Source organism: Chlorocebus sabaeus, chromosome 14, assembly GCF_047675955.1.
Source record: "Chlorocebus sabaeus isolate Y175 chromosome 14, mChlSab1.0.hap1, whole genome shotgun sequence".
Classification (NCBI taxonomy): Eukaryota; Metazoa; Chordata; class Mammalia; order Primates; family Cercopithecidae; genus Chlorocebus; species Chlorocebus sabaeus.
The window spans coordinates 36,035,177-36,057,307 of NC_132917.1; the positions used below are offsets into that span (position 1 = coordinate 36,035,177).

The 22,131-nt window shown below is 44.0% G+C and overlaps 1 protein-coding gene across 4 annotated transcripts in view; it reads left to right on the plus strand.

The window, feature by feature from the left end:
* The first annotated feature begins 3,182 nt into the window (after window positions 1-3,182).
* Window positions 3,183-22,131, plus strand: part of CRIM1 (cysteine rich transmembrane BMP regulator 1) — a 196,941-nt gene continuing 177,992 nt past the window's right edge. For 2 of the 4 annotated variants that reach the window (XM_007970963.3, XM_007970962.3), the window contains exon 1: window positions 3,183-4,052. In XM_007970963.3, the coding sequence (XP_007969154.1) occupies window positions 3,722-4,052 (331 nt within the window). In that variant the 5' untranslated portion in view covers window positions 3,183-3,721. The remainder of the gene's footprint in view (window positions 4,053-22,131) is intronic. The other 2 variants (XM_007970961.3, XM_007970964.3) reach the window with 1 other exon arrangement.

The window sequence follows — 22,131 nt, forward strand, 5'->3', positions numbered from 1 at the left end:
TGTAGAACAGATAAAGAAGCTCAAGAAGGCTTCCCAGAAAGAGAGGCATTAAACTGTATTTCATGTGTGGCTCTAATTCTTAACATTCGTTCATGACTTTCAGGGTCCATTCAATTTCAGGTTAATTCTTCCTAGTCCACTTTCACCCGTGACACCTGATTGTCATCATGTTGGGCTCGCCCGAACTCTTTCTGTAACCTTAGTCTGGTCTCAGAAGATAAAATACTTTTGTATTTGAGCCTCAATATCATTGCCTTGGCTTCTCACTACCTTATTATCATCTCTCCTGGATCCCAGAGAAGAAAGAGCTGTTTCATAACTGAGCTCCTGATTCACACACTGGTTTCAGAAAAGCTGCCAGGACCTTGCACGTTTCTTATGCCACCAGTTACTGGCTTCAAGGAATCCTATTTTCTCTATTGCTTCTATGACTATTAATTCTATGGCAAAGGGCATGTGTAATGTAACTTGATTTTTTTTTTTTCTTTTTGAGCTGATACAATCATCTTCGTTTTAAAGAATCTCCCCAGTCCTTTCTAAACCTGACTTGAATTCCTGTGAGAAGTCAACCTTTCTCATTTTGTATCTGTCCATCTACCTTCCAGGTGGTTCTACCTCTGAAGTCCCAGGAACAATGAATAGTCATCTCCATATTATCCTTTGCCTGTGCTCATCTGTAGCTTTCCTTAATCCTTAATATATCCCCTTAAAAATAAATAGAAGCTAAACTTTGACAATGTTTATTACCTCCTTCTTTCCTAACTACAGTAGCTTTCTCACTTCTGCCTTTTTCTCATCACCTGACCTTGGCTTTTCCTGTCAGGTCCTACAATGTTATCTGCTACATTTTAATGTCTTTATACTTGCATTTGAACAGAAATACAGATAACCTCCTCTGCAAGAGTGGAAGGGACCTTTTAACACAGAGCAATGATGACAGTTCATTGGCAAATCCCACAGTGAAGTGCTGCTGCCTTGTTTGGTGACAAGAAAGAACAATGTTTAACAATGTGTATTTTATTTCTCTTCAGTTTTTTTGTTTGTTTTTCTTTTCTTTTTTCTTTTGAGACACAGTCTTGCTCTGTCACCCAGGCTGGAGTGCAAGGACACAATCTCGGCTCACTGCAACTCCACCTCCTGGGTTCAAGCGATTCTCCTGCCTCAGCCTCCTGAGTAGCTAGGATTACAGGCACGCACTACCACGCCCAGCTAATTTTTGTATTTTTGATAGAGACAGGGTTTCACCATGTTTCACCATGTTGGCCAGGCTGGTCTCAAATTCCTGACCTCAAGTGATCTGCCCACCTTGGCCCTCCCAAAGTGCTGGGATTATAGGCATGAGCCACCACGCCCAGTCTCTTCGGTTTTTCTAATAGAAAACCTAGCATATTTAAAATGATTTTGCCACTTAACACTTATTATGGACCCTGTGGGTATGAGGGCCTTTGGAGATCATCTAATCTGACCTCCCACACAACTGCAGGAATTATTTCATTCCAACAACTCTTTAAACCCCTCTAGAAAATGCAGTGCTCACTCCCTTTTCCACTGTTGAACATCTTCCTCGTGGCCCTATAATAATCAGTGATAATTAATAAGCCTCTTCCTCTCTTTCGACAAAGAAATATGACAGGAGAAATGTTTAGTTTCCGATGCCAATCATGGGGGAATATTCCACTGGTAACTCTGGCTTTTGGATTCAGGATTAGAGAGAGTGGTTAGACTAAAATATTTATCATAAGTATAAATTTGTTCCACAAACATAAAATTTCAAAGGTAGCTTTGTTTCCTCTTTCCTTGCACTGTCAGCTATTAACTTTGGGTTCATTGGTCACGATTTTCAGAATCCACTTGGCTGCCACCTTCCTGCAGCCAGACCATCTTGGATCAGAGGGTGGGCCAGCCATTCCCACTTCACACCTGCCACGGGATCGATTTTTTTCCCCCATTGACCACAGTCATTTTTTTGTCAATTAATTAATGTTATTCACTTTGGTACCCATCTTGTGAATGGCAGGCCACTACGGAGCGGATTACTACTTCACATCCCATCAGTGACAGAGCCATCATGATGAGGACCTTTTCTGACAACCACTGAAGAGAAACCATCTCCACACGGTGCATTTTGCATCACTTCCGTTGCTGCTTTACCTGATTTATCACAAAGACTATGTACCACACATCTTCTTTATTAATGCATTGACAATGAAGACAATGAACACCCACCACTTTTGTCCATGAACTGAGAAAGAAAACGGCAATGTCATATGGCATTCATGGTGCATGAGATCTACGGGTATAGTGTCACGTCAAGGCGTGTAGTAATCCAATCTTCGGCCTTACTCTAGGGAGAAAGATTCAGCTTTGTTACTTTCCAGTCACTCCCTCCCGTAACACAGCACCTTGGCGCAGACAGCAGAGCGACAAAACCCAGAATGAGGACAGTTAAAATTCAACTCAAGCTACAGCCATCCCAACAGTCCTCCCCAGCTCCCGCGGAATATTTACCAAGACCATTTAAAGCACTTAATTAATTCACTTCAGCTTCGCTGGAGAGGTCTCAGGATTCCCGAGACTCCATTACATAATATCTTTTACAAAGTCTATTCCCAGCTCGAGTGGAAGATGGATTCTCATCCAGTGTGCGGAGGTTCCATGCCTTTGCTTCCCTTTCCCGGGGTTCGATCCGGCAGATACCCTCCCGAGGCTGCAGCCATCGCCCCGGCCCCGAGCTTCTGGGGTCCCCGCCACTCTTCGAACTCCAATCTGGCCCCGAAGGTGCAGGCGCCTCGCCCTCCTGGCTCCCAGGCCGGCCGCCGCGGCCACGGTGCCAGCAAGCGCCCGGGACACCGCGACTCTCGCTGCTTGCTGGCTGCGCCCCAACCCTTCTGCAGCGCGCCCGCGGTGCCGGGGCCAGAGCCGCGGCTCGGTGGCAGGGCCGGTTCGGTGCGCCGGGCTCGGGGAGGAGGAGACCGAGAGGAGGAGGAGGCGTGTGAGGGAGGAAGGGCCCGGCCGCCCGAGAGGGGGAGGGGGAGGTGGAGGGGGCCGGCCGGGCCGGGGAGGGGGTGGGGGGGCAGCCAATGAGCGGCGCGCGGCGCTGGGGCGGGGGGGGCGAGGTCTGGGGGAGGAGGTAGGATGGGGGAGGGCGCAGCCCGAGCGGCGGAGGCTCCAGCCATAAACAAGCGCCCGGAGGAGCGGCGCAGGAGTGAGGCGAGCTGGGCGCGCAGAGCGGACGCCGCGGATCTAGTGCTGCGCCACCGCGCCCACTCGGCAGCTCGGGAGGCGGGGACCGGCCCGGAGGCTGCGCCGCTGCGGGGCCGGCCGACTCGGAGGAGGAGAGGGAGGAGGCGCCGCCAGCCCGGGCTGGAGCCGAGCGCAGCAGCCACCGCCGCCGCCGCGCCAGAAGTTTGGGTTGAACCGGAGCTGCCGGGAGGAAACTTTTCTTTTTTTCCCCCTCCCTCCCGGGAGGAGGAGGAGGAGGAGGGGAAGCCGCCGCTGCCGCCGCCGGCGCCAACGCTAGTGGGCTCGGGGTCGGCGCGGCCCGCAGAAGGGGCGGGGGCCTCGCCCCGCGAGGGGAGGCGCGCCCCGGGGGCCCCGAGAGGGGCGGTGAGGACCGCGGGCTGCCGGTGCGGCGGCGGCGGCGCGTGTGCCCCGCGGAGGGGAGGGCGCCCGCCCCGCTCCCGGCCCGGCTGCGAGGAGGCAGCGGCGGCGGCGCAGGAGGATGTACTTGGTGGCGGGGGGCAGGGGGTTGGCCGGCTGCGGGCACCTCCTGGTCTCGCTGCTGGGGCTGCTGCTGCTGCTGGCGCGCTCCGGCACCCGGGCGCTGGTCTGCCTGCCCTGTGACGAGTCCAAGTGCGAGGAGCCCAGGAACTGCCCGGGGAGCATCGTGCAGGGCGTCTGCGGCTGCTGCGACACGTGCGCCAGCCAGAGGAACGAGAGCTGCGGCGGCACCTTCGGGATTTACGGAACCTGCGACCGGGGGCTGCGCTGTGTCATCCGCCCCCCGCTCAATGGCGACTCCCTTACCGAGTACGAAGCGGGCGTCTGCGAAGGTACGGCCGCCCGCTGCGGGCCCCCTCCCACCTGGCCCGCGCCGCCCCCTCGGCGCTGCTTGCGCCGAACAAAGTTTGGCCGAGACTTTCTGGAGGAAAGAGGGCTCCGCGGGAGGAGGGGCGGCCGCCGCCCCCGGGAGAGTGCCCCCGCGGCCCTGCGTTCCCTTTCCCTGCTCACCCCGACGCTTAGGCAGCCGCGGGCGAGGTTGGGTATGGTGGGTGGGGGCGAGCGAGTGGAGGATCGCTCCTGTGCCCGCACTGACGCCCACACGTGTGGGCGTTCCAGCTGGGACTGGGTGGCCCGGCCTTGCACCCCGAGGTGGGGGCTCTGCGGGCGGGGGGCACTGCGGATTCTGCCGCGCGCGAGCCCCTCGGGGAGCCCGTCCCTACCGCCCTCCCCGCACTGGCGCAGTGTGGCACCGTGAGCTGCACACCGGCCGCGAAAGTCCTTTTTCTGTTGGCGGAGGAGACGTGTCTCCAGCTCGCACTCCCCGAGTGACTCTTTTATTATTTTTTCCTTGAGCTCTTTCTTCACCCCCTTCCTCCTCCTCCGCACATAAATCAGTTTCAGCCTTGGAATATGTCAGCCCAGGGGAAGTTACACACGGTGGTTACTCATTTATTTGCCCATTGAAAATGGTCAAAGGCTTTCTCTCCTGAAAGGAAAAGGGGGTGGGGGTTGCACCTGGGAGTGAAAAGTTCTTGCTATTAGTGGCTGCTTTTTAATAGCAGATATCCGCGTGTTTCCTATGGTGTTGCCGGTTCCTCCTTTTTGTTTGTTTGACAGCGGGGATTGTTCTGCTGGCTTCCCCAGCACTCATTGTGCTCCGCGGTGTTGAGATTGACAGAGGGAGAAAGAGATTAGATTAGTGGAGTCTTTCTCGTTGGGAAGCCAATGTTAGTGCGTGTTAGCCTTAATCTCTGCCCGCTTGCTTCGGCCTTCAGGGTGCCTGGTGTGGTTTGGGGTCTAGAGGGGAGGCAGTGAGTTATTTTGATGTGGCTAACGGGGGCAGGGTTCGGTGAGCATCAGTTAAAAGTGGGATCCCTGCTCGGGCTGACGTTGGGCTGACGATGCTGTTCCGGGGGCATCCTGGCGAGTGAGCAGAGCGCACGCAGCAGCCTCGTTTGTGGGGAGGCGGCGAGGAGGGACCGGCGCCCTCTGCCCGGCGTGCCTTCCTCACTACTCACAGTCAGCACAGTCCAGGGAACGGTTTATTCTGAAGCATCTGTGTGTGTGTGTGTGTGTGTGTGTGTTTAGTATGCTGGGATACTGAAAAAGGAGGGGACAGCCTTAAGGATAAAAATGGATCTATTAAAAGGCTACAGTGCTGTGATTCTCTCTCAATACACACAGACATACACATAGGTACTTAATTTATACCTGTCTAGTTTTAGAGTTTGGGCAGTTCAGGAAAATAGGGGAGGCCTTTCTGGTTTGGAAGCTAGTGGGCAGTGATAAGTGAAGGGAACTCTTCTCAGAGGGGAGGGACTTGCTTTGCTGCTCACGTAAGACATTGGGTTAGAAGAGTTCATTTGCCTGAAGTACAAAAAAGCTGCTCACCTGATATTGTCCCCTTTTATAACTTGTTTTTATGCCTTACCTCAGGAAAAATGGTCATGAGATTAACTTCTGATATCATTTTATGTGTTTTGACTTTGGGAATTCTGAATGACCTAGACTAAAAGATGCATCTTTGAACCCTGCCATTTGAAGGGTATAACTTAATCCAGCTTCTCGTAAATCCGAAAAGAACAAGCAGCATGAAACACAGTTAAATGCAGTGGAAACTGCTGTGCTCCGAGAAGGACTTTTGCAGATTCTGAAGATTCTAACCCTTGTTTTGTTTCTTCTTAGTCTGTTTCTGGTGAAGGAAATGCTCAGGGAACATTTACAGTAATCGAGTGTTTTGGCAGCAATATCCCATGTCACAGTATAGAGTTATTTTGGCAGTTTGGTGAGCCTTTCATTCCTCTGAAATGATGTGATCCCTCATAGCTTCCTTTTTTCTGGTAACACCCTGTGTGCTTGGTATTCGCTTTGAAATGCTTGGAAGGGTTTGTTGACATGATTATATCTCAATTAGTTTCTCTAGAAACACTTTTTATTTTCCAGGCCTGTTTTCAACTATCAGTATTGTGTGTCCAGGGCACTTCATTTAAAAAAAAAAAAAATACTGAAAACAGCAGTCAACTTGCATTCTAAATCTGTGAAACCAAAGTAAGGACAGTGTTACCTGGCATGATATAATGGTTGGATTTAGACAGATATTTTCAGTCGTGTGTTTAAAATTTCAGTGTTTTCACTTAACGGCAAGATTTATGGAAAGCATGGGGTAAGTGATACCCCAACCTCCCCCCCACCGCCATTTTTTAAGAAAGAATTAGAGGAGTCTTTAATGTCAGCAGTTACCTAGAAGGTATTGATTAGCTCTTGTTTTTCTGTGAGTTTACAAGAAATTTCTGAATGGCCAGTGTTTCCCTCAGTTTCCATTTTTATTCAGGAATTCACGTGGTGAAGCATGGTTATCATAACTAACATGAATAGGAATCAATACATTTTATTCATGTTAAAGTCTCTTTTGCTGCAATTTTTGCACTAAAATGACCCCTACTGGTTGTATCTGTTAATGAAAACTCTTGAAAACTTCTTATTTAATTGGCTACATTGTAAAAACATATTGCATGGTATAGAAATATTATCATGACTAATCTCCCTGCTTTCAATGACATAATTTAAATACAAATTATATTCTCTGTTAGCCAGCTTGCAGTAATTTTTAGCTGTGTTTACTCTTATACTGGTTTTGTAGGGGAAAGAAATTCCGTTTTTAACTGCAGTTCACAAAATGAGTTAGATAAATCATGGGCAGAAATGAGCGCCTTTCAGCTTGTGGCTCACTGCCTTAGGTTTTTAAGGCGTGCTGGCCCAGTTGGCTCTCAGTAAAAGTACATTGAATAAATGGAAGAACAATCCTATCCATAGAAAGAATGCTGAAGGAAAAAAAATATTTTCTGAATAATTAAATAATGTGATGAGTTGTGTCCTGTGCACCATGTGAGATGTACACTCGGATTTCTTTTCAGCATTGTTTAGATTCTTATTAAATAAATTCTGATTTAATTATTCCTTTTGTGATGGGGGCTGGGGGTGGTAAGTGCATTTGAAAAATTGAGCGTGGAGCCTGATACCTAAAAGTTCTTTCTCTACTTTCTCTCAGTCTAGAAAGTGCTTTTTGGGACTTGGGAGGGTGCAGGTCTCTGTCCTCTTTCCATTCATCTGCTGAGACCTCCTGTTGCTCTTTGCAGCATCCTAACTGGCCTGTTTTCTTGGCCATACTGCCTGCCTCCAGGAAAATCACCTAGAAGCCAGAGAAACAAGTGTGGATCCTGAACCCCGGAGAAGGAAATCTGGAGGGAAAACATCTTTGGAGAATTGAAGGCAGAGTTTTGAAAAATTAACGAAGTGAGATTTTCTAGAAAGAAGGTTTCGATTGGACAGTGAGATTTATATTTTGAGCTAAGGGGGCGAGAGCCATTTCTTCTCCCATGTGTAATAGCACTTTATGCTTCTGTAAGGAGTGATGCAAGGTGGAGAGCATGACCAACTTCTCTGGGCAGTTAAAGGGCAGATGGTGACTTGTTTTGGCAGTTTGTACAGACAGAGTGATTAGGAACCAAGTGGAGACTGCTTGAGTCCCATTGTTCCGAGGACTCTGTTGTATTAGATTCAGGTGATAGCTATATCAGATAAGCACCAGCTTTTTTCCTGTTGAGTATTTACTGAGTAGCTTCATCTTTTGGAACTTAGCATTCCGTGTTTTTCATCACTGCTGTCTAAAAACGACCTCTTTCAGAATGTAATCCTTTTATTTCACCCCCCCCCCCAGGAATTTTAATGTTTCCTTTTACCCATTTTTCATTGGACAGTGTGTAGAGAACTAAGTATATGTAGTGGGGTACTTACAGCAAAAAACAGAATTTTGTTTCCTGAAACTTGCCATGCAAAGTTTCTTTGCTTATCCCTGGACGACAGTCAGTGAAGATGATGGCTGCTTGGAAGAAAATGTGTGCAGGATCTGCTCCAGAGAGCAGGCTGCAGGAGGCCAGATAATGAACCCAAACATTTCATTCTGCACAAGCCACATGGAAACCGCTCTCACCACTCTGTAGTAGGGCTTGAAGTTAAGAGTCCACGAATTTTAATTTACAAATTAAGTAACGGGAGAGGGGGGCAAAATATCAGCTTCTATAGTTAGAAAAATTAAGCTCTTGGATTTGTTTTCGAAAAATTGTTTTCATTTTTCCTCTCAGAAGTCCTTAGGTAGGGAGGGAGCCCTTAGATCCCAGAGAGAAACAAGCAGAGAGCCTATAACATTATGTTAACAGGGAATGGGAAGAGAAACCAACTAAGTAAACAAGGAAATAATTAGTTCCTCTCAAAAGTAAATATTGACAAAACATGGAGAGACCGGCTATTCACTGCACTTAAATAAATGACAGGACTCAGTGACCTTCACTTTGATTGCCAGGCTTATAGAATCTTCACTGTTACCAAGGAGTCCTGTCACATAAAACACTTGGCAAAGGGCTGACATGGATTGCGTATTATCAGAATGGCAAAAATAGCAAGTCTGAAGATAGTTGTTGCCATTCACACATATTGAACATTGACCAGGAAAATCTCCAAGATGTTGGCGGTAGGGTTGTAAGCAGTCAGATTAATGTATGAAGAAAACTGAACAGTCCTTAATCTGTGTGGGCATTACATCCATTTGTAGGATGTATTTGGTGACTTGGTACAGGTTTCTATGTTTTGTGTGGCTTGTTGAAGATGCGATGACCGGGATGAATGAGTGAACAGCTGGGTGAGGCAGGGGACGGCATTATGAAGTTGGGGGATATATTATAGATGAAATAGATGACCCTAAGGAGGTAATGAGGGGGTGGACTAAAGAATGACAAATGGGAGAAGGGAAAATATTGAATTCATCTTAGGGCAACTATATCATCCTTTGAAGAATAATCCAAAACACATTCCAGACATTAATTGTGAAATTCCTGAAAAATGTGGGTGTGCTTAACATCTCCCAGGCTATGGTGCAAGCAGAGATGATAGTGTTGCTTCAGCCTGTAAATACAAGAGGGTGGGAGGTGGTAAAATGAGTGGAAGGGAAATCTGTTTAGTGAAGCGGGTTCCTGTAACACTGTGTTCCGTATGGCATGTTTGGTATCAGGATTTTGGAGACACCCCAGTAAAGCTCATTTAATTATTTGAGGGAGAAACAGTAGACTAGCTGAGCATGCATGAATAACACATTGAAAGCTTTCCTTCTCAGAGGTCTAATTCTGCGAAGCTGCATTTTCAAAGATCTGACTTGCCTTTGCATGGAAATCAGCCACTCATTCATTGGTCTTCTATGCTGTACAAGGCCTTCTGCTGGGGTGAAGGGGAAACTGGGGAGCCCAGGGACCTCTCAGACGTATCCTTTGCTCTGTATGCTCTTAAGATAAGAAAGACAGCAAGACTGCAAAAAGTCTATATAATAATGTAAATTCAAGCCAAGTAAAAGTGATTTTGCAAGTGTGTGTATGATTAATTGGCTAGTGAAATATATGGATAAAATTAGTTGTAGGAATCAGAGCATCTGAAGTGATCTCTTCAGGCTCTGGTGGCAAAGCAGAAAAGGGGAATTTGAATTTGAACTAGGTTTAGAAGTATGAGTAGCAGCCCTTTCTTTTGGCGGGGGAGGTGATCCTGCCCATTATCCTTAGAGCCTGTGCAATTTGTCTCAGAGTGTTTCTCAACATCTAAGAATGAAGCTACATTCTTAATGCTTTAGTAGCTGTGCTTCAAAATGGCAAGTTTCCTTTTGAGAGTGATTTTTCTCTTTGTTCTAGCTTGTTTCACTAGTTGGATAAGCGTGGGCAGTAAACTGGGAGGTGTCCCTTTATCAGCACCTCTCAGCTTCACCCACCCTGCTGCTTGCCCTGGGCAGTAGCCTGGTCACATCTTTGAAAACCTCTGTTTACTCAAGACCTCCTAAGTCAAGACACAGGAATGGTTGAATATACCTCTCTGTGAGAATACCCTCAAGGTAAACACTAAACTCTCAGGTGTTTTATCTTGGGCCCACATGAAAAAAATAAATGTTTTTAAATAACCTATTTTCCTTTGTTGTAAAGTGAACAGGTATCAATTCCTTACCTCCCTCCTCCAGCCCCAGTTAATTCCCCGCGTGAAAATACCTATATGTTGACAGAAAAGTGTAATGTTCAGGAACTTGGGGCCGGCTGGCTGTGGTGGCTCATGCCTGTAATCCCAGCACTTTGGAGGGCTGAGGCAGGTGGATCACCTGAGGTCAGGAGTTCAAGACCAGCCTGGCCAACATGGTGAAACCCTGTCTCTACTAAGAATACAAAAAAATTAGCTGGGCGTGATGATGGGCCCCTGTAATCCCAGCTACTGGGGAGGCTGAGGTGGGAGAATTGCTTGAACCCAGGAGGCAGAGGCTGCAGTGAGCTGAAATCGCACCACTGCACTCCAGCCTGGGCAACAAAGCGAGACCTTATCTCAAAAAAATAAATAATTTTTTTAAAAAGTGGAACTTGGTTTCTGGGGTCAAATCTGCATTCTGCTTCTGTGTGTCTCAGTTTTCTCATCTGTGTAGTCAGGTTAATAATAGGGTTGCTAGGACTCAGTGCATCCCTAAGAAGCAGTTAAAGGAATGACTGACACATGGAACATGCTTCCTAACAAGGCTCCTAACCAGTATAAGTGAAGCAATTTTACGTGGGTTCAGTCTCTTGTTCTACTTGATCTTCATCTACCTCAGTCATTAATCGTAAGCAGTTAAGGAGGTTGGGCTCTTAGAAAGAGAGCAAATTGTTACTGAGTTCAGCAGTTGTCACTGTCCCAGCCCCCACCCCCATGAGTATTTTTTTATACCTTGTCTAAATAATTTCTACAAAGTTTGTATGTTTTGAGTAATGCTTTAGGTCAGATACTATTTTGCATTGATTTGTAGGAATTATAAATGTAACCATTTGTCTGGGAGCAAATAATTAAAAATATTTACTTTGGGGAGGAGGTAGAGGACCTAGATGTACTATAATCAGCAATGTGCACTTTGCTTCACATTATATTCTGGGAGGAAATTTTGCTCCTAGCTCCTGAGTGTGCACCCTGATGACCACTGCAGGATTTGGCCTGGCTTGAGCAAAGAAACAGCTTGTACTGACACAGCTTGACGCCATGGGGGCTGTGGTTCCAACCTGCTGCTGCAGTTGGTATAAACGAGGCAAAACCAGAGGTCAGAGGATTATCCATTCCTCTGTTCTTTTTCTAGCTTACCTGTTTTCCTGCCATTCTTCTGCCTGCAAGTATTTACTGAGCATCAGCTATGGGTCTTGTCGCTGTGCTATGCAGTAGTGACACCACTTGTGTAAGCCAGTTTTCCTGTTAGTTGTCGGGACCTCCTAGGTTTGCTGTGGGGGTTAAATGAGATACAACTGTGCTTCTAAAATTTTAGTGTGCACACAAATCACCTGAGTATTTAAAAATGCAAGTTCTGATTAAGTTAGTCTAGGGTAATGCCTGTGATTCTACATTTCTAACAAATTCCTGGCTGATGCCAGTGTCACTGGTGCCAGGACCACACTTTAAGTAGAAAAAAGCTAGTACCTATGTATACAGCGTGTATCACAGAGTATGGCATATTAAAAGACCTGATAAATGTTACCTGCTATTATAGTCATTATTTTTCAGCCAAAATAAGATATGGGCCTTGTTTTCACACAGGCCATGGTCTGATGGTAAATTGGAAAAACAGACAATTCATTACAATCCAGTTCAGTAAGCCATGAGATACGGAAGTGTCAAGCATGTCAAGAGCAAGTAAGAGGAACTGTCACCCAAATCTGACTACCAGGAAAAGTTTAGTGGAGGATGCAGCAACAAGTAAGACCTGAGGGTCTCCTCCCCTCCCTCCTTTTTCCTGCACTTCTTGTGCAGGATGTTTTAGGAAAAAGAAAATAGGGCTTGGGGCTAGGCAAACCTGCGTTGAAATCTTAACTCTGTTATTTTTTTGATTGTGAGATCAGCTTGTTTAGTTTCTCTGAGCTTCAGTTTCCTTGTCTGTGAAACTGGAATATTAATAGCTTTCTGTTAGGTAAATATTGTAGTGAGGATTAGAGATTTATATATATGATTACATAGATGTATATATAAGATTATATATGTGTGTATGTATAGTGTGTGTGTATACACTAGTTTCTGGTACCAGATAGATTTTAAAAAATACTATTAATTTTAATTTCCATTCTATTTTCTGTCCTTTCTCATTTTCCCCTATGTTAGGTTTCTCTGTAAGTTTAAAAATTTACTTTGTGGACACACATCTCTTCAAAGGGGTGGGGATTTCAAGGGGGAATTCGAATGTCAGATGTTTGTCAAAGAGAAAAGAACCGTGAAGTACTAAGAACAGGGGGCTGGGAGTACAGGGCCTGCAGACCAAGGAAACATGCACTGGTTTGATCCCATGCAACTACAGTTCCCAGCGCCTTTGGCATTTCAGCAGAATGTGAACACTTGCTTGATTTTGTGCTTTGAGCCCCTACATCCAAAGAGCTATTTCAAATTAATATTTATTCTAAAAATGGCCTTTTTTTATATATATACTTTAAGTTCTAGGGTACATGTGCATAACGTGCAGATTTGTTACATATGTATACTTGTGCCATGTTGGTGTGTTGCACCCATCAACTCATCATTTACATCAGGTATAACTCCCAATGCAGTCCCTCCCCCCTCCCCCCCCCCCCATAATTGGCCCCAGTGTGTGATGTTCCCCTTCCCAAGTCCAATGGCATATGGTTTTATAACAGTGAATTAAGTTTCATTTTATTGTTAGAACTTTCTGAGGATTTCTGGACATTACTGGAGACGTTGGAGACCCCAAGGATATAGCCAGGCCAGGTTGATATATCTCACTGAGGTTACAGAAGGAAACAGCAGCAAGCCTAGCCGGTTCAGAGATCGCTGTGGGCTTGGGAATGAGCAGAAGAGGGTGTGAGGGCCAGAGGCCATCTGTGTTGCTTTTCTCTCTCCCAGTCATTCTAGCCATCTTTGATGTGCACTAATACTTCAGGTTGGCCGTGGATTTGCACTGTCTCTAGGAAGTCTTTGTGATATAGTATAGTGTGGAGTAGGGCGAACACCTAGAATCAAATAATGTTACTATATCTTTAGTTCTTAGTGTAGGTATGGTCCCATTTTAGGAGAACAGAACTGTGTATTCCTTTTTTTTTTTTTTTTTTTTTTTTTTTTTTGAGACAGTCTCACTCTGTCGCCAGGCTGGAGTGCAGTGGCGCGATCTCAGCTCACTGCAACCTCTGACTCCCTGGTTCAAGCGATTCTCCTGCCTCAGCCTCCTGAGTAGCTGGGATTACAGGCATGTGCCACCATGCCAAACTACTTTATGTATTTTTAGTAGAGACGAGGTTTCACCATGTTGGCCAGGATGGTCTCCTGACCTTGTGATCTGCCCACCTCGGCCTCCCAAAGTGGGATTACAGGCGTGAGCCACCGCACCTGGCTCAGAACTACATTTCCTTAACTGTGACTCTTTCCTTTGTGACTGAAAATAAGTATCATTTTTATCCAGTAAATGTTGGCTGAGAATTCGTAAGGTATATGCTTTAAATTGGCTGTTGTAGAACAGGGAGAGAGAACTTGATGAAGAGAAAAATCCTTGGAATCAGTGGTTTATGACTTTTTTTTTTCCTTTTTGATGACTGAACCTTATTATCGCATAGTAGAAATTGGATTTTCTTCCAGAAACTTCTTTAGTACCTCTCATTTGTAGCACTTTTATCAAGAGTGCTAGTATTCAGACATGTAACCTACAAACAAAATGAGAAAGACGTCAGAATAACATCATAATTCAGACTATCCTGAGAACATTTATCTTCTGAATATTTTAAGAAAGAAAATTAAGTGTTAATTATATTGTAGGGTGTTGTCATTTTATACTTCAAGTTCCTGAGAAGAGAATTTGAACAGTTTGCTATTTGGAAATTTTAGCAACCAGCTACCTTGCCTGTGGAACGTTTAAAAAAAAAGGAGAGGGAGTAGATGGTGGTCCATAGGCTGTAACTAGAAACTTTGCCTGTCTTATTTAGCATTTCAAAACAAAAACCATAAACAAACATCTCAGATTCAAAACGGAAAGGAATTTCTGGCAGGGCAGAATGAAACCTGAGACTGCAGAGTCCCAGTCTACAAGAGGTAACTTATTTAGCTTCTTATCCAAAGGCCACAGCAAAACGTTTCACAGCTGTGATTAAACAAAAGGCATCTTTTGTTGGAGAATTGTGATACTTCTTTTTAAGACTGCAAAAGACCTGCCAAATTAAGGCAAAGCTACCTTGAGGATGTTTGACCTGAACTAGACTTTATGAAGTAGTTGGACCACTTCGGGCCTTATGGTGTGAGGAATGTGGGATGCATAGGCTTGGACCCCTCTGTGTGTGTGTTTATAAGTGAGTAGAGAGAGAATATTCCATCGTGTTATCAAATGCAGATCTTGAGAACCTTTTCTCACTTCCCATAGTTGGGAGCTTTGCTTTTTTTGAAAAGTACGGGCTTTTACAGTCTGAGTGAGGAAAAGGGATGGATTTTAGACAATTTTATCTCTGAAAGTCAAAGTAGAAGGAGTTTTAAACAGTTGGAGACAGAATGGGTATACTGTGTGCTTTTCAGAACCACTGAGTTCCTGTATTTCAGGCAGATTTTAAGATTTACTACCACTACCTATCACATAAAAATGAAAGACCAAATAAATTTCTGTATTTTAATCAAGAGTGTGACTGTATTTGTGTATATCCTAGCTCATTTCAGAAAGGGTTTGAGGCTGCCCAGAAAGGTAAATATTACAGAATTCTTGTATGTGATAACACGATGGAGAAAAAAAACAGCCATGACTTTTGAATCCCCTTCATCCCTTAATAGCCCAGTGACTTAAATAAAACCCCTCAACTTCCCTTGGCATCACTTTGCCGTAATTTGTCAAAAGGGAATTAAATAGTTACCTACCTGAAGACAGGGGAACTGAATCAGATGATATCTTAAGGTCCTACTGGTCATAAGATCTATGTTTTTATGACCTAGAAGTGATAGACAGGAGTCAAGTATTACCTTGTGTTTGCAGAGCCAGGGAAGGAAAAAGTGGTAGTGTCTACATGACTGCCAGGTGCTGTAGACAGAAGGGCTTAGAGGAAAAGATCAAGAGTTCCTCCATGGTTATGTTTATCAAGCAGCAGTGGAGACAGCAAAGCATAGTGTTGGGAAGTTAGTGACAGCTTTTAAATGCCTGAAGTCTTTTAAATCATATTCACTGTGGCCTAGTCTGGATTCAGGGTAGAATTCAAACCTCTCTTATGCCTTCGCTGCCTTCCCTTTCTCCATTTTCTTATGTACCTCATGAATTATTAAGACTATGAGGTAGGTAGGTAGGTGACAGAGACTGCAAAGGGAGAAGCTAGAGGGAAGACAGGCCAAAACTTGCCCATATTCACATGCGCATTTCTGCCTCTGACACTAGGAGAGAGTTGAGTAATTGCTGTTCTTCCTAATACTGCAGGCAGCAGCCAAATTCTCCACATTCTTTTACCTTTGCTGCTGTTTTCACTTGCCAGGGAGTTTCCTTAAGGAGCAGACTGAATTTAAAGAAACATAGCAGTAATAGTGCATGAAAGGGGTGGGGGGGGGGGGGGTCACTGGCCAAACGTGGCATGTTGGTGCCTCACGTTGGGAGGATGAAAGGATGATTCCTGCAGAGGGACATGCTGCACACTGCGCAAGCTCCCTCACCTTTGTGTACGGCTGAGCCACTGACCAGGAAGCTCTTTGCTTGTATGTGAGACAGCAAATATTCACTAAATATGTTTCAAGTACAAGCCAACTGTGAAGCTTGGAAAGTTGTCCAGAAACTTCACCCTTCCTTTGCATGTTGTCCAGCGGCAGGGCATTGAGCGAGGTTAGGTAGTATGAACCTGTGGCTCTAAAACTTAAAGTAATAGGCATTATTCGAAAGAATATGATGCCCAGCAGGGCTTCCAGTGTATATTAGCAATCAGCTTGCTTGCCTTGTGGTTATCACATTTTTTGCCAAGAGCAGTCTTTCAGAATGAGGTACTAGTTAATTCCCATTGGGCATTTATTCATTAATAAGTCTGCTGAATGTGAAATATTCCATTTGGGAGTATGTGATATGAGAAAACTCAGCGGCTAATTATTACATAGCTCTCTTCCATGATTCTCACTTTCAGTGCAATTACCTAAACCACCAATTCCTAGCTATGTAAACTTACATACTTTTTAGTTTTCTATAATGTTTTGCTTTTTTTTTTTCACTCCAATCTGTGAAATTGTTAAAGGTTTACTAATACCTGAGTAAACATTTTATGTTACACTATGGCTTCCTCTTTCTTTCCGTTTTAAAAAGATAGTATCAAAAGTTAAATCCCGTTCCAGATCTTACTCGTCTCTCTTCCAGGCTAGATTTCTGGGATGGGGTGGTGTTAATTTACTAACCTGAGCTTTTGACCAAGCTAGGGTCTCCTTTACTCTTCTTTTGGTATGTAAATAGGTCTTTATTTGCTTTTCTTCCAGGTTGGTTGGTGCATATTAGCTTAAGAACTTTTAAACCTTTGTGGCCGTAATGAGAATCTGCATGCCAGGGTTCCAGCATTTCTCTACAAAGCAGCCCGTGAATGCATGTGTGTTTGCTGTAGTGAGGGGTCTATGTTAGAAGGTCAGTTAGAGACCCCACTTGCCCACACCTGTGTGCTGTGGTTCGGCCCTCCTTCTCTGATGGATCCCTACCACAGCCCAGTGCCTGCTGGATCTCAAGTGTCCTGAAAGCCATTGGAAAGATGCTTTCCAGCAATCTTAACATTTGCCTCCATGTTCTTCCTAGCAAGGATGGGTGCACACAGCTTTCCAGCTACTGGTCAACCAGCCATTGGCAGAAGGTGCTGCAAGAGTCAATTCCTCTTTGAGGATCCCTTCCTATAACAGTGTCTGCACTAACCACAAAAAGTTCTGTGGAAATGTTTGCAGGGGGAGCTTTTGACCTGCAAATATTTCTTCAGAACTTTTTGCCATATGAGAACCTATGAAATGTTATATGTAATATAAGTTGGAAATGCTGCCATATAGGAACATTCGAGAAGATGATAAATGTGAGAAAAGTGATAAAAGTTTATACAACGAGGATCTGTACAAGGTTGTGGTAGATTTGCTGACCTAAAAAGATGTACCCAGGGTAGTAAACTGTTTCTGTAGTGTCAGCCACTGGGCCCCTGAGTGGGAATACTCTTTGAGAGACAGGAAGCTAATTCCTTCTTTGAATGTGTAGTTAACTTTGTGCCATTGGATGTAGGGTGTGCGCGTGCATGTATGTTTTTTCAGTTGCTGAAGGCACAACACAAAGAATACTGTGCATTTTATTATAGATGTGCTAGAAACAACGCCCCAGCTTGAAGCAAGTTGACTGTAGTATCTACTCTGTAGATCAGCAAACTGAAAATGACTTCTTAATAAAAGGCTGCACATTGTTTTACTTCTTGCATTTGAAAAAACAGTTCTAATTAAGATGCTTTGGGTTTTAAACTGCCTGTTAATTGGGATATCTGTAAGTAGGCAAGTAGAGCTTCTGAATATTGCTGACTTCTTTCTTGGTGATTGGGACAAAAGTGGTTTTTTTGGATTTCTTTTTTTTTTTTTGGTTTTTTGTTGTTGTTGTTTTTTTAATAGTAGGCCATCATTAAACAGTTTTGACCTTACGCAGAAACTTTAGATGTGACAGCAGAAGGAAACAGCAGAAATTTAGAGTGAGAAATGGAAGACCTCTGTAGGGAAATAAGTAAAATAAAAGAAGCTAGAGGTGTTTTTTGTTGGCAGTAGATGAAATTATTTTGAAACACTGCCCTGGGAAAAGGTGAGCCCTCAGCAACCAAGTTTATTGACTATCTATTCAGGAAATTGTATTAGATGCTTTGGAAAAAGAAAGGAAAACAAAAGACTTTCTGCCAACTGAGGGCTGGAAAACTTGAGGGAGATAAAGTGTTTACATGCTTTAATAACATAAAGCATGTCCAAAAGAAATACATAATTACAGCTGTGTTTGGCACTGAAAATAATCCAGGTATTATATTTTTTAAATTGTGTGTGAATATGTAAGCGAATGCCCTTGAGTCAGAAATGCTTGGGCGATAATATTTCTTGAGAGAATGGAAAAGTAGATGGTATTAGGAGCTAGAAAGAGAGAGAAGGGATAAAGGATGACCACTAATTAAGAAGGAACAGTGATCTTTTTTTCTTTAGAGGGGACATATTTCAAATGCATAGTTATTCCACCTCTACCTCTTTTTTTTTTTTTTTTTTTTTTTTTTTTTTGAGACGGAGTCTCGCTCTGTCGCCCAGGCTGGAGTGCAGTGGCCGGATCTCAGCTCACTGCAAGCTCCAATCTTAGTATAATAAGCATTTAACTTCCCATAGGACCGTAGTAGTCTGCATGTTATTACTAAAAGCCCACAGGTAAGGGAAAATTAGACCCCTAAAGACCTGACCATCTTGCTCCTAAAGTTTTAGGTTTTCCAACTTTATTTCCAGTTTATCTTGGACAAAGACCCTTTGAGAGCTCAGAAAATTAGGAGATGTGGTCAACACATTCTTCTTAATATCTAGTGCAACCAAAGACTTGGTAAGGCCAGCAACTGGAAAATGGGCGTGGTGTCGGGTTTCAGACTCCCCCATAGTTGTCTTCACGTCCTTTAAAATGTGTTTGCATCCCTCAAGCCCTACCACTTTATGCTCTTTCCTTTGTGAAGCCTTCCTGCCCTGCCCAGGAAAAAGTAATGCCATCCCCCATCCCCCAGTGACCGTAAATAGCACTTTCTCCTTCCCCTGTTATAGCACTTTTCATACTGTGTTAGAGTTCACATTTCTGTCTCTCTGCCTCATTGTGATCTATTTGAGTGCCAGGATTGTGTGTTATTCTAGTGCTTGGCACACAGGAAGAACTCAATGAGCATTTGTTGACTAAATCTAGAGTCAAGGTCATCCAAGATATTATACAAAAACTGTTTCATCGAATCGTTTGGTCTGCACTGTGGAAACTGAAACGAATGGCACTCCCCATTAAGAGAATCCCAGTGAGAAGCCGTAGCATTGCAGGTGAAGCTCAAACTGGTTAACTTTGCTCATGCCCATCAGTCTTAGAATTTTTTGTGGTGTTTCCATGATGAGTTAGTTTCAGCTGTATTTTTTTGGTGAATATTTAAAGATAATTTTTATTTGTGTGGGCTTTTCTTCTTGTCAGTTTGTCATAAAGGTGTCATCTTTCATTCACTAAGCCCTCATCAGCTTGTAAGAATTTTCCTTGTGGGTGGTTGCTTGTAACCTTCTCTTGACTGCCAGGGATCTGATGTACTAAACAGTTGAAATACTGTGGTGATCAACTGCTTGTAAACAATAACTGATAAATTGGTTATAAATTACTTTATCAACACACTTCAGATGACCATATCATCATGACTTGGTGATGGCAAAATAGACTTCTGGATTCTCAGCAAATCCAGGAATGTGTCTTAATAAACATTTATGTTGATTAATCAGGAGGGTGTTTGCTTTAAGAAACATATATTGAATGTTCAATATGTGAGTGCCAAGTGCAGTATGATGCAACCTGTTTACCGCTTCAGGTGATCTTCAGATATCCTAAGGAATTTTTAACTGTACAGCTTCTTTGGGGAAGGAAATCCGAAGCCAACAACTTGAGGGTGGAAGTGTGTGACTGTGAATAATTAAAATGCCTCACAATAGTTCGAGCAGGAATTCCATAGGAATGCACTTTAAGGCATTTAGGAAAGCAAAATTCCGTTTGGATTTACTCCAAACCCTATGACTTCAGAGACAGGAATTTTTGATGACTAGTGGCTGGAGCCCCAACTTGTTAGTTAGGAATTCCACATTCAGTGTGGAATTGTTTTTTCTGTAGCACTAGTTATAAGTTCTTTGTTTGTTTTTCTAAAGGTTTTAAGGAGGTTTACAAATTAAGATGGAATAAGACATTAGAAACTTAAGGATACAGAGCAAATTAAAACCTTGATACATTTGGTGCTAAACTTTTCAACTGCTAAAGATAGAGAGTTTTGGCCAAGATAAAATATAGAGAGAGTCAAAGACACATGCAGAATTCTCTTGGATATAAGCTCAGGTACCTGTGCCATTTTATCACTTTAGTCAATGTGCCCATTTTCTTAGGCCAGGTTTAATTTTCTGCTGCAGCATGGCCTTTCAGCTTTCCCGAGTTTACAATGCCCATCTCATACCACATGGAAATTGTTGATAATGTTAGTGTATGGTTGGTGGCTTTCCCAGTAGCCCACTTCAGATCCTTTTATTGATCATCACCAGTTACAAAAGTTTTAGGAAAGGGAAGGAGAGAAGCTGGAACTGATGGCTAAGTACAGTTAATAGCTGTAGAGCTCTGGTTGTCCATCATGAACAGTGGCAATGAACAGTGAAGATTTAAGCAGGGTTATTTTTTGAGGGTCCGCTGATTTTCCTATAACTCTTTAAAAATATTTTTAAAACTTTTATATGGCTTCGTTACTATTGAAAGCTTAAAAATCTGTTCCTAGACTTTCTGGGCAGGTATGTTCTCTTTTGAGTGTTGCCTTCTCTAAGACTTTATCAGCAGCAGGAGTATTTGAGCCAATGGCAAATGCTGCCAGAATGAGAAGTGTGTGTGTTTCTCAAAACTCGTGATCTCACAGTTAAATCGAGGGTGTAGGTAAAGGACCCAGAACTGTTCTTGCGGGTGGAATAGCACACTTATCCTCAGACTTTAGTAGAGTAAATGAATGGAGGCTGAGGACTGGGGAACACTCTTGAAGGAGGGAGTGCCCATCAGCCGGTAAGCCAAAGTAAACAGTTCTTGTAACTGAAAAATAGACTTCCTGGAAGGAGAGAACCGGAGAAGTGGGTGTGAAGTGCAACCAGCAAGTACCGTTTTCAGTGATACAGACAACTGGGTTAACCTGAGTCCTGACAAGAACCTCTCAGAGCTATTTGGGGAAATCAGTTGCTTGAACCAGCCTTTGACTGGCCTGTCGTGCCTACAGCTGTACCTAAAGATGGCACTTGGGGAGAAAAGGTCACGTTTGTGATAGAGAAAGCAAACCGATGGGGCATTTTGAGAGGTAGAAATGAAGTCATCAGTAGCGGAGCCGGTGGACCAGCGGAATGGCCATATGGGAAGGTATCCCTGAGCCTGTATGTATGGAAATGCAGGCATCCTTCTCTGTCAGTCTTTTGTCACAGTGAGAAAATGTCATTACAGTGGACAGCTGTGCACACGTTGGAGATTAGGTGATGTGTGCACATACTGGTGCATGTGCATCCATGTATACAACATGCACACCTGCAAAAAGGATGGCTCACAGGGTCATGTGCATGTCCTGATAGTCTATTATGTCCGTTCTTCTATGAAAGGAGTGTGTTTTTCTAACTGAAGCTGTTAGGTTCTGTTAATTCCAACAGAAAAAAAAAAAAAAAAAATCTGCCTCTGGCCATCATTTGTTAATTTACATAGATTGGATACTTGTTGTCGGTCTCCTAAGTGGCTTACATAAAGCTGTGGGCGTCTTTTCCTGTGTCTTCTCTTCTGCAGTTCCTAAGGTACCTACCAGGTTTATATTGCTGATGTCCTACCCATGCTGTGTGTCAAGAAAGGTAGACTATCAAAAAGTATCGATGCAGATATTCCTTAGAAGTTTTCATGCCCAAAGATTCTCAGAGCTTAGTTGCATGAGGAAAGGGGCCTTGCCTTGTAAAAAGAGACAGAAACCCCTTGTTAAAGGGGTCACTCAGAAAAAGGTATTATCTAAATTCCCTCTTGGTAGTTTTATTTCTTGAATGTATTCCCCATCACTAGCTATGTGTGCTGGAGCCAATTGTTGGACCCACGGCCATCCTTCAAAGAATACTACTCTAAAGGGAACATAACTTTAC